Here is a 13,071-nt window from a genome sequence, read left to right on the forward strand (position 1 = left end):
GGGGGACTTGGTTGGGAGAGGGGGAGGGAAAGGGGAGGCGGTGGCGGGGAGGAAGCAGAAATCTTTAATAAATAAATAAAAATTTAAAAAAAAGAAAAAAATAATGGATACAAAATAAAAAAAATCACTTAGTATATTATATTCACTTAGGAAACATTACAATAAATAGGATAATGAACACGCCCACCACACAAAAGTCAATTAGTGGACCCTCTCCATCACCTCTTCTTATTCAACTGGCTGAGATCATTTTGCTCTACCTAAACAGAAACCATGGTTACCAAGGGAGAAGCTCTTGAAATGCTGGCCTTTGGCAGCATTCTGTCCTCCGCATTTGATGGAGAGTGGCAGCAACAGTTGGAAGCAGTAGCGGGTGGCTCTCTCAAATGTTATAAATCTGTGCAAATCCTGGGTAGCTGGACCCTTACCCCTGTGTATCTCTTACGTACGTCTAGGGAGCTGGGATTCCTGAGCCCTTGTCAGTGTCTGGTGTTGTAGCTTCTGACCTTGGAGTGACTGAGACCCTCTGCTTTAAAGCCTTGGCAAGCCTCTGGAACCTTTTCAGCAACCACAGTCTGTTTCTCTTCCTGGACTCTCATTAGCCTATTTCTCCATCAGCCTCAACTTTCTACTCATTCTCCCCTTCTCTCTGCTCCCGCTAGTCTTTGCTCCCTGGGCACATCCTTGGCTTTTCTCGCTGTCTCTTACTGCAGTAGCCACTACAGCTATGGCTTCTCACAAGGCAGCTACTGCCAGCTTTTGCTGGTGCTACCCTGTAACGGCTGCCGCTGCTCTAGAAGCTGCATGTCTGGAGGCTTTTCTCTTCTCGGAGCTGTCGTTCAGCTTTTGCAGCTCAGCATGCCAGCTCCCCCTCGGCTCTGCCTCCTTTGCCCAGCCAGCTGCTGTGCTGTCTCCACAGGTCGGAGTGCTGGCTAGACCCCTGTCGGCACTCTACCGTCTCTGCTGCCCTAACACTCCGCTGCCTGCTCTTTCTTCTTCCTGCTAATAGCTAGGCATGCTCAACTAAAAGTAGGCAAGAGTAGACAGCGTAAGATAAATCTTTTATTTGTCCTAATATTGTAATACCAGAGGGAAAAGGGCGAGAAGTTGTTTTCTGACCCACTTTTTTGTAATGAACTAAACTGAGCCGGGTGGTGGTGGGGCACACCTTTAATCCCACTACTTGGGTGGCAGAGGCAAGCAGTTCTCTGTGAGTTCAAGGCCAGCCTGGTCTACAAGACCTGGTGGGGGGGGGGATGAACTAAACTGACCACTTAGCTAGTAAGAGACAGAATGTTTGCTCCAATCACAGCAAATGTCTCAGGCAAATGAAAGCTGTGTTTTACACCTAGCTTTTTTTGTTGTAGTTTTTGTTTGTTTGTTTTTGTTTTGTTTTGTTTTGGTTTTGGTTTGTGTGTGTGTGTGTGTGTGTGTGTGTGTGTGTGTGTGTGTGTTTTGTTTTGTTTTGTTTTTCACAGATTCCTGAGATCCCTGTGCTAGGCTACCAGAGAAAGAGCTCACTCCCTGGCTTAGATGAAAATGCTCATAATGTCACCTAGTCCTCTGAATCTTGTGATATCAAAACCCTGTTTTCCCTAAAATCTAGCTTGCGTGTGACATATCCAGAATTCTTTTTTTTCCTTTTTTTCTTTTCTTTTTTTTTATTTATTTATTTATTAAAGATTTCTGTCTCTTCCCCGCCACCGCCTCCCATTTCCCACCCCCACCCCCAATCAAGTCTCCCTCCCTCATCAGCCCAAAGAGCTATCAGGGTTCCCTGCCCTGTGGGAGGTCCAAGGACCACCCACCTCCATCCAGGTCTAGTAAGGTGAGCATTCAAACTGCCTAGGCTCCATATCCAGAATTCTTTTGTTCATTGACAGGATCGTGTGTGGGCTTGCGAGATAATCCTACTAGACTGACTCAGGTATCTTTGTGTCCCTGTGACAGAATACCCAGCAAACAGTCAATGGGAATAAAGATTTGTGTTCAGGATTTGAGTGCTGCAGTTATCAAAGTGGAGAAAGTGTGCCAAGGTGGCTGCATCCAGAGCCGTGGGAGCTTGCACTGGTAGCTGTCCACATCGTGCTGGATTAGGAAACAGAGAGCAGAACTGGAACCAGGGTCCAGGCTAGAACTTACAAAGGCTTGCCCCTAGTAACCTGTTTCTACCGGCCAGACCGTGTTCCCAAAGCTTCCATAGCCTCCTGAAAGAGGCCAGCCTTGGCACAAGTACTCTGTATACAGCCTATGGGGGCAATTCGGATCCAACCTGTACCATAGCCCATACGGCAGACTTCTGGATATTACTCTAATGTAGAAGGGTAACTGTTAACATGTCTATGTGTCACAAATGGCTGTCTACATGGGATGAACCTACCTGTATCACAGATTTCTTTGGCATAACCACTAAGTTATGTTCTAGGGGTTCTTGTGGGAACTTGCAAGGAGACATTTGACTGAGCTAGTCCAGCTGCCCGAGCAGTAAAATCTACTTCTCAGGTTTCTTAGTCTCCAGTTTTAATGTGATCCTATAGTCTTTTCCGAGTACACTCAGACCTGTCTCCCAGTTCAGGTGGGCTTCCGTATACATCCAGTTAACCAGCAGCTGCTTCTCCTGTTAGGTCAGCTTTTGTGTTATGTGTTGTTTCCCTTCTAGAAGTACATAAGTGCATAATGGTTGCATTACAAACAATAGTTTCAAGTTAGAAGTGTATTAGGAAATGCAAGTTAGCACAATTTATATGACGCTTCAAACCCAAGGATGATGTGTGCACTCCTCCGTTTCACTTTCAAGCATCCCACTTCATAGGAGTTAGTTCCATAGACCTCAAACACAAGGATTGGCTGCTAGCCTAAAACCATTTCTCAACGGAGATTGAAGGCAGCATTATGCATTGTATGGCTTCTGTTACCCAGTGAGTCCAGAGAGCAGGGTTCGGATGAGTTGACAGGGATTTGTAAACTCAGGAAAGGAATGTGAAATTAGAAGAGATTTGGAGCAAAAAAGACCTGGGGATGACTCCAGTTCTGCCATCACCTAGCTCTGTTTCTTGGGCTCTGTTATTTAACCCTATATTTGGTGTGTTGTGGTCTGGGGTTTTTTGTTTCTTTGTTTTAGGGTTTCTGGTTTCACTTAGGTGTTTTGTTGTTGTTGTTGTTTGTTTGTTTGTTTTGTTGTTGTTTTGTCAGAAGGTGTCACATTTCCAGACTGTCTGCAAACTTACGAAACTCCTGTTTCAGCCAGCCAGGCGCAGGCACCCACCACCACACACAGTGCTTCATGCCATTTGAACCTATGCTTTGCCTTTTCTTAGCACGGATATGAGTCTTAAATGATATAAAGAATGGAGGTCTATTAAGTGTTTAAGTAATGGACAAGGGCCCTACTTACATAAATGCAGTTAGTTCCCAAGTGAAAAGATTCCCTCATAGTAAATATACTCAAACAGAAAATTTCGAATCTACCAAGTAGATAGTGATCCTTACATGGGAACTTTTGACTGTAATTAGGGTGATTTAGATCAGAGGACATCACAGGGTGAACCTGGGATCATAGCAAGCTTGTGAAGTGTTCTGAGAGCAGTTCATACTAAATTACTGATGGTCTCCTTATCCTTCCTCTAAAATATGGGATTTTTTTTTCCTTAGGGGGAATTTGTTGCCTGTCTCCTTTCCCTGCTACGACAAATGACAGATAGACATTATCAACAACTTCTGAATAGTTTCAATACTAAGGAAGAGCTGCGGGTAAGTGATGTTTAAATTCTTTTTCTCCCTTTACTTTCTCATGTCCTTCCTCCCGGCTGTGCAGAAGGGTTCTTTGGCAGTTGCTTCACCTCTTCCCATTAAGTTCTTGTTCTTCTTGGTTGTGCTAACAGATCTTCTTTCTATATTGGCTCTGGATTTCTCTTACTTAACAAAGTTATGAGCCATTAGTTTGAATTTTAATCACAGCTCATCAAAGTATGTAAACTAGACACTGATTAATAGATCTAGTAAGGCAAAGTGAATAAATTCCCCTGTAGTATGTGGAGCGGAAATGCTGTCATAGTGGAAGACGGGAGATCTAAACAGATTGGATGGCTTCCTCCTGTAAGAATCAGAAACTTCAGCTACAACTTTCTGACTGGAGAGACAGAGTCATTTAGGATTACAGGTACACAGAGAGTCTGAGAACTTACCTTCTCAGAGTAAGAAAATCTGCATATCAAAAGGATGAGAATGGTCTAATTAACTCTCTACTTAAAACTGGCTACTTAGGATAATTGAAAGAAAAGTACATTTTACTTAAGAAGTTTGTGGTTTCATGTCTCCAGTTTTCCCAAAAGAAGGCTATGTTTTTGTTTATAGCCCGGGAGTTCAAAACTATAGGAGCACAAATTGAAAGGCGTTCTTAGTTGAATCCAGGTGTTGTGTTTAACGTTCTAATATTCATCTTAACAGCAAAGCAGATGGAAATAACGAGCAAAATGTCTCATGTGGGTTTGACTTCAGTCACGTGGCACCCTATTTCAAAGAACATACAGTTTCCTCTGCAGAATGACCCGGCCTTCAGACCAGGAGAATTATTTAAGGATATTAGTTCTTCATCTGTTGTTCAGGAAATATAGACCGAGAGCCTCCTACATAGAAAACCCTTGTCCTGGCACTGGAGATGTGACCAGGCACAAGTGTCTTCTTGTTCTAGGGGACCATTGCCATTTGTCATGAACACTCTGAGGGGTGAACACACAGGGCAAGCACACATAGTACTCTATAACAAATAGGCTTGCTGTCAACCCAGACGCAAGCCAACCAGAAAGTGTGCAAGAGAGGTGTTGGATAAGAATAGATCAATCAGGACTATGCTCCTAACTATGCTCCTACCTGGGCTGCAGCTGTAACTATTCCAACATGCAAACGGGGCCAGATCCATGCCCCAAGCTGTCAAATGGATGAGCAAATGAACAAATGAGTGAAATGTCACTCCAATGCCCTGACACAGCACAGAGTTCACCACTGTATCCTTTTAACACTTATTGGAACCTAGGATGTATTTGTTTGCTTGTTTGTTCATGTGACTTCTCCAGTCTCACTTGATATTTAAAGCTCTGGTTGGTTCATGGTTCTGAGGTCACGTCCCTAGGCATTCAGCCAATATATGTTCACTCTTTGATGGAACGTAAAGCCTCTAGAAACAGGATCATAAAGCATAAAAAGCTGGGAGTGGATGTGGACTTTATTTTGAGGGCATGGATGGTTTTAAGGGAGAAATATGATCACAGTTGTCTGGATGCACAGCTGAAAATGGATTAGCCAAGGTCCAAATAGGAGACAGAATCACATAAAGCTTTCGATATAGCAATCTAAGCTAGCAATGACAGGGACATGTGTCAGAGTTAGTAGTAGCTGTCAACTTGATACAGCCCAGAGTCCCCTAGGAAAGGGAGCCTCAGTTGAAGAAGTGACTGGACTAAATCATACTGGCCTGTGGTCAGTGTCTGTGAGGCAGTTCTAAGTGATTGATACAGGAGGGCCCAGCCTTCTGTGAGTAGTGCTGTCCCTCGGAGGTGGACCTGGGCTGCAGGAGAAAGATGAGTGAATACGCCAGAGGGGATAAGCCAGAAAGAAGTGTTCCTCTCTTGGCTTCTGCTTCTACTTCCTTCCTTGACTTCCTGTCCTGGTTTCCCTCCGTGATAGACTATAACATGTAAACTAAAATAAACCCTTTCCTCACCAAATTGCTTTGGGGCATGGTATTTATCACAGCAACAGAAGGCAGACTAGGATAGTCTAGACAGAGACAATCATAGACTCAGGGTCCTAATAAATTTGGGAACTTGAATTGACAGGACTTGATAACCCTTAAAAATATTAATCCCGGCACTTGGCAGGCAGAGACAAGCAGATCTCTATGAGTTCAAGACCAGACTGGGCTACAAGAGCTAGTTCCAGGACAGACTCCAAAGCTACAGAGAAACCCTGTCTTGAAAAACAAAAACAAACAAAAAATTAAGATTTTTGCTCCAAATAGCTTGTAAGACTAAAGCATTTTAGAATCCTTTTAGATTTGAATATTACAATAAAGACCTACAGACCTCTAATAATAAACACTGTATGTAGACTTAAATATGAAGCAGGCACCATTCATATAAGTGATTAATATTAACTCCTTCTCCAAAGGAACTCATGAGGTAGGACCAGTTATTGTATTACAGATGTCAATTATTTGATTCAATAAACATTTGCTGAGTACATTTGCTAGATAGTAGGGATATCAAAGATAATCAAATTATCTTGTATTGGGAGTACATAGGTCACTGTTATACCCTCCCATAATCACTGCTGGGAGAGGTCTACACAGTGAGCCAGATTCAACCTTGGGAAGTTTAGATGATCCTAGGGATTGGCAGATCTAGCTCATGGCCAAATGTAGCCTACTGCTTACTTCTACAAATAAAGTTTTATTGAACACACACACATTATTGTTATAAATAAATGTGAATACTTTTGCTTCTCTTCAGAGCTCTTAAAGCTTTTACCGTTTAGCCAATTAATGTGATTTGTATAAACAATAACAGCCAGCAGTTAGAGAATAACTCCCACTCTCCAACCGTGAGCCAAGCATGCAGCTGAATCCTCTTGAGCCTTCGTGTTTCGTCCTCCACCTCTTTAAAGGTTGATTGATACCATTATTTTCAGTTAATTGGGAAAGCTAGGAACCTTCTGGATGTCCTCAGCTCCTTGCTCAGACAGCTATTTGATCACAAAGCTTCCCTGAACTTCAGTAACCCAGTGTTTGCTCTCAAGTTCCCACAAATTTTATTTGTCACTTCTTGGAGCATCCTAAAGCGTTTCTAGTCCCAGAGTGGACATGTCTCAGGACAAATGAGTAGGCAGAAGATTATTGGATATTTAGGTTTGAAATTCAACACAGTAGCTATGAGGCAGGTGTCAAATTACCATAGTGCTATTTGATGAAGTAGACCAATGTTGGATTGTGTGCTAAAAGTCCCGAGTAACTCTATAGTTTCCAAGAGGAGAAAACAGAAATCAGCTTCCTGACTTAATTCAGATTCGGTTGCTGTAACAGAAAGCCTGAGACAGGATAACTGAGAAAGATGTTTATTCTGGTTCGTGGATCTGGAAGTCGTAATGCTGAACACACTTGAAATTGACGATTACAAGTGATGTGCTAGATTTTCGTGGGGATTTTTGTCTTTCCTTCCTGCTGTCCCTTCCTTTCTCTTTTTCTTGCCAGTTATGCCTTAGCTTTTCCCAAATGATTCTCCAAATGAAACTGAATTCCACAAATACGCAGTTCTCAAGGAACAACTGAGACTAGTGGTTTTTAGATACACTTGTGCTTGAAGAAGCTGAGCGCCTGTAGGGTTATTGTTGAAGTGACTCCAAGCTTAAAGAAGCTGGGTGCCTGTAGGGTTGTTGTTGCAGTGACTCCTAGCTTAAAGAAGCTGGGCGCCTGTAGGGTTGTTGTTCCAGTGACTCCTAGCTTAAAGAAGCTGGGCGCCTGTAGGGTTGTTGTTGAAGTGACTCCTAGCTTAAAGAAGCTGGGTGCCTGTAGGGTTGTTGTTCCAGTGACTCCTAGCTTAAAGAAGCTGGGTGCCTGTAAGGTTGTTGTTGCAGTGACTCCTAGCTTTGGAACAGGTGCCGTTTCTCCTTGGTCCTCAGGTCCTTGTGTGTGAGCGGCGTGAGTCACGGTGTCAGAGCACAAGTGTGTGGGAGGGAGCAAAAACCTGAGGGCTGGAAGCTTCTACTGTTTCATTTTTTTTTCTTCAGTAGAATGTGGCATGTTTTAAAAACGAACAAAAGCAATTACTGGGTAGTGATTAAGTCCTTTTATTCTTTGTGCAGTCGGTAGTGTTTCATTATACACCCACTTTGTACTGGGGCCTAAGGTCCTGTCCATATCCTTGGTGTTTCATATATAGCACCGAAGCTCCTGTTCTTTGTTGATCACGACCTTTCATAATGAACCACAGGGATCTTGATATAGGCATGAAATTAGGCATATTCCGGAACTATCCATCTCTACATATTAGCTATTAAAATAATTCAGATCTAATCTCTACCCAATCTATATGGTTTCTTGTGGCAGGAGTTTGTCATGTGGCCAAGGCTAGCCTAGAAATTGCCACTTAGTTCAGCTTGGCCTAGAACTTGATGGGTATCCCAGGCTGTTATTAATCTCGTGGTCCTCTTCCCAAAGCCCCCTAAGTATTGAGACTATAGATGACTGTACCACCACAACTGCCCTTAATTCAAGTTTAAACATCTTACCAATTTTTATTACTTGACTGGACCAAGTCCAGTATCTTTATTGCAGGGTCACTGTTTTCTGCAGTAACAAACCTATCTCCCGCACATGTCTAAATACCGTCAATTCCAGACATTTTCATTGCCTATTCTTAGCTGATCATGTATGTTGTTTGCAATTCCTCCATGTCGTTTTGGTTTTGTCGATTCCTTTCTATCTAACATGCCTACTCTGGTTCAGTCTTCACAGGAGACATCCACCTGCTCTACTGGGCTGCTCGCTGTTTCTGTATTTTCAGAGTCTGCTGCCGCTTGAGTTGCAGCCATGTCATTGGGTCCTAAGCCTGGAACATGTGCTTAGTGAATGAGTGTTCTTTCCCAGTCTCTGTCTGCATTAGCGAGCCATCTTCTCCCATAGGATTATTGGGACTTCTCTGTGTTTGTGTATATTGATTATAGAACAGTGCTTCTACTACTCTCAAAGATTGAAGAGGATTTGGGAGATAGCCCAAAATTCCATTTTGAGAGTGCAAATTTTAACATGATAAATGTTACTAATGCCCCTTGATTGAGTTCAAAGCTGGTATCAAGGCTGTTATGTGTTTGAAAGTTGTATCGAATTTGTGTTGTAGCATCTGACTGCATATGGCCTACATGACAGAAACACGTTCTTTGCGGGCTATGCCATGTCCATTGTTCGGTCATCTACCCGCCCTGCAAAGCTTTGTGGGATAGCTCTGCTTGTGCTCATGATCTTAAGATTCCTTTTTCAGTCTGACTTCAGGAGCCGGTTTCTATTTTGAGCCATCCTAATACACAGTATCATCTTTTGTTGTGGGATTCTGATCCCTATAGCCAATGGCTTTGGGGGATTACACTCGTGACATCTCATAACAATCTTGCAGCACACAAAGTACCTTGTATATGATGTAGAAAAGTTAAACCATAAATTTAATCCTCTGCGCCCTGCATAGAGCTTGTCAATGCTTCCATTTTGCCTTTAGGATAAATTCAAGACTCCTTATCATGAGAAAGGCAGGAGAGTAGTTTCTCTCCTTATTGTCTTTAAATCTCTATTTACTTAACTTTTATTTATATATTCTCTTTCCTAATTTATGTTTCTTTAATTATCCCTGTTTCTCATTTATACCCATATTTTCACCTACCCCTTACAATCCCAATACCCCATGTTGCTTCTGGCATGTGTTCCCTTCGTGTGACATACCTGGCTCTCCATGCTCTCCTAGTTCATAGAACATGCATGCATCCACATGGCTGTTAGGTTAACATGCATCTATACCATGGTCCATGGGTTCTATGAAGAAGGAGAAAGTGTGTCCATTTGCACACATTAATAATAAGCTCAGAGTCCCCCCGTTGTGCATCATTGTCACGTTAAGTCAGAAATCAGGAGAGCACTTCCCCTTGGTGTGATCTGGCCAAGGTCAAGCCCGGATTTGAACTCTCTATCTTACTATCCCTGTGTCTTCTTGTAGTCCCTGTCTGTCTGTTGTTTGAGTCTGAGTCCATGCCTTCCTGAAGTGGGTACCTTGAAGTTTGTCCCTGTGTCTGTGTCTATCCCTAACAGAGGGCTTTGCTGTCTTTAATTGCAGCGCAATTAAAGCATCACATGAAGAAGAAATGGGGGATACTTTACAGAAATCTTTAATAGAGTTTTACAAGAGATTAAATCATTAACTCCAACTGACCATATTACAATAAAGCTATCAAAAATATTCATGTGTCGCGTCCAGCATTTATGATGGATATATGTTTTTAGAAGGTCTCTTTCATCCTACTTGCTGTTTTCAGCAAATGATGACCATAACATACATGCATACATACACATACACACACACATGCATCACTCAGGTGTCAGAGGCATAGAAGAGCACATAATTTAAGATTATAGCTGTGCACTATCTTAGGTTGTAATAGTTGACTACATGCTAAATCCAAGGCAAGTAAAGTTATAGTTTCATTGTTCTCTTAAGCGCAGGTTGAAAAAGTAGCCCGAGGACACAATAGGCTAGAGTCTTAAGTGACCTCAAGGCGTCTTATTTTCTTGTCTGTGATGTCCAGCAAAAGGCCCAGTCTCTTAAAACGTAAGAGGTGTTTTACAAGGCATTGACACACACACAAAAAATGTTGCGCTTGAGCATCTTTCTATGGTAAGTCCCAGGCACGCTTTTAATCATTGCATTTCAATGTGTGTGTGTGTCTTGACTGGCCGGGGATAGTGGCATCTAACAGAGCACTGCCGGACAGTAAAGCATCCAATATCTGTAAGAGAGCAAATGGAAGGAATTTCTCAGATCACAGCAACCTTTCTTGCCTTCCTTTTTGTTTGAACATGGGCCTTTTCTTGCTTTGTTTTGTTTTGTTTTGTTTTTGAAGAGTTTTCTTAAAGACTCTCCTGCTGAACCACTTGTGCCACAGGGAAAAAAATAATTTCTTATAACAGCACTTCCCATTTCTTCTCTGTTTCGAACGCTGATCTGAAGAGTGACGTGGTATACTTACCATGTTGTGTGTGTCACATATCCAGACAGACACACAGAAAGACGTGTCACTGCCAGGCTGCCCCTTTCTAAATGGGTCCGTGTGGAACCCTGGCATCTAGTGTTACCCAGATAAGCATTATTGGACATAGAAATGTTCCTTTGAATAGTATAAAATGAATCCGTAAATTACGTGTGCAGAATGCTGGTGTCTGCCTCTACCAAAGCACACGTGTAGAGAAAAGGCTGGGGCAGAGAAGTAGAGGACAGACAAGGAACCAGCAGTGTCCTAGGCGCAGGCAGGAATGCCGGCACGTGGGTCCTGCACTTTAGAATACGGAAGCTGACTAAGAACTAGAACCTCTCACAATGTGGTAGGCAAATACCGGCTGAAATACACTGTGTCTCGGTACCATGGTGTAATGGGCTCCGTTTAGCAACCATGCTCGCAGGAAACGTGCGACTACCATTCAAAAAGAAGAACCAAAACTAGCAGGGTGCTATATGTATAGGTAGACAGGCATATTGATGTTTTTCAGAATGCTTCTAGCTGCAGGAGACCCCAAGCCCTCGGGTTTCCCAGGTGTGAGGGCTCAAATGCTCAAAGGTGAGTTTCCAAGGTCATTGAGCTGTTGGTGTAACTGCTGAGCCCGCATTAAAATCTAGACTTTCCACGTACGGCACACTGTATACCAACTATGTGTGCTGATGCCAAAGAAATAAGTTCTTGTCAAACTGTTTGTGAGCTTGACTGAAGCTGTTAGAATGTGTAAAAAGAAACACACACAAACACACACACTGGAAAGCTACTGCTTCTTGGTTTTTAACGGTCTTCTGTTGTTTTGAGTGACAGCCGTGCTGTTATTCAGGCAGCTTCCATGTTCAATGTGAAGTGATGTTAGATCTGTAAATACAAACCTTGTGTTTGGAGTTGCCTTTCTTTCTGAACACCACACCTTTGCCTTCTATCAGGTTGTTAGAAAAATGTATTTTCCTTGAATCACTTAAGGTCACACAGAATAAACATTTAAGGTTGCTAGTTGATACATTTAAGCTAGACTTTGTTGGGAGGGTCCCCTTTCTAGTAGCTAGCCCCAGTTCTTTCATGACATGTTGTCTGTCTCCTCCTGTCCTTTCAGTATCGTGTGCTGTGTTACTCAGGGTCCCGTCTTTTGTATTGCTTAAAGGAGTGCTAATTCCATGTCTGGTGATTGGTATTTCCAAGCCTGACAACAGATTCTTGTCAAAAGTTGAAGTGTTCCGATAAAAACACGAGAACTCTAAAAGGCAAAGTTAATTAACTGGACTTAACTATTCCAAAGTGCGTATGTGCTACACATAGCATTGCATGGCGAATGTCATTCTGTCCTTTTCAAACAAAAAATCTTTAAAGTTTCAAAGGTTTTATTAATTTTTTTGTGAGGGGGGGCACACGCGCATGCACGCACATGAGTGTCGTTACCCACAAAGACCACAAGAGGCTATCAGATCCCCTGGAGTTGGGGTTACAGGCAACTGTGAGCCACACGATGTGTGTGCTGGGACTGAGCTCAAGTCCTCAAGAGTAGTAAGTAATGGCCAAGTCATTTCTCCAGCCCCACACAAAAAACTTTTAAGCTAAAATAAATAAAAGAGAGGGAAAAATGGAAGAAAAAAAAAAAAGAGGACCTTCCTAGACTGTCAGATGCTCTACACTTCTGCGCTCTGGTCTGGTGTCTCCATAGGGAGTGTCTTGTTGCTCTCGGAGCCAGTAAACACTTGTCACTGACCCACCCAGCACACAGTATCACTGGCATTCCTTGTGATGCGTGAAGGAAGCTTACACAGACTCCCTAAACCCACACCCATCCTTTTAATCCTGCACCTCTCAACAGTACCTTCTAAAAGATACAGCTTTTTACATAAGATCCTTCTATGAAAATAACCTTCCAAATTTCAACGACCGTTTAGCTGAGCTAAGACAATTTATTATGCCCCTGGGCTGAGAAGCTCTAATATCTGGGACACTGTGCTGGAAGAAAGAGGGTTTGTCTGCTTGTCTTCTGGAACAAGTTTTCCACTTTGTCTCCTGGACCTGCATTTGTAGAGCTTGTGAAGGTGTCTGATAAAAGAGTTCCCCTGTTCCTGGGAATGAGAAGGATGAGGGGCAGTTAGGATGGGCAGTAGGGTGGGATGGGGAGAAGGCAGGGCCCTTCTGCTGCAGGTGTCTGCCCCTGGTGCCCTTCTCTGAGATGCTTTGAGAATGGCAACTATGGTGCTCTCTGGGTGCATGTTGACAATTATGATAAATAAATAAAACCGCCGCTTCCTTCTT

The 13,071-nt window shown here is 42.9% G+C and overlaps 1 protein-coding gene across 2 annotated transcripts in view; it reads left to right on the forward strand.

Annotated features, from left to right (window-relative positions):
* Positions 1 to 13,071, forward strand: part of Dock4 (dedicator of cytokinesis 4) — a 392,371-nt gene that overhangs the window by 293,325 nt on the left and 85,975 nt on the right. For both annotated transcript variants that reach the window (XM_050158669.1, XM_050158670.1), the window contains exon 26: positions 3,652 to 3,750. In XM_050158669.1, coding sequence (XP_050014626.1) covers positions 3,652 to 3,750 — 99 coding nt within the window. The remainder of the gene's footprint in view (positions 1 to 3,651; positions 3,751 to 13,071) is intronic.

The sequence above is a fragment of the Alexandromys fortis genome, unplaced genomic scaffold (genome assembly GCF_014885135.2).
Source record: "Alexandromys fortis isolate MF-2015 unplaced genomic scaffold, M_Fortis_MF-2015_v1.1 scaffold_101, whole genome shotgun sequence".
NCBI classification, from domain to species: Eukaryota; Metazoa; Chordata; class Mammalia; order Rodentia; family Cricetidae; genus Alexandromys; species Alexandromys fortis.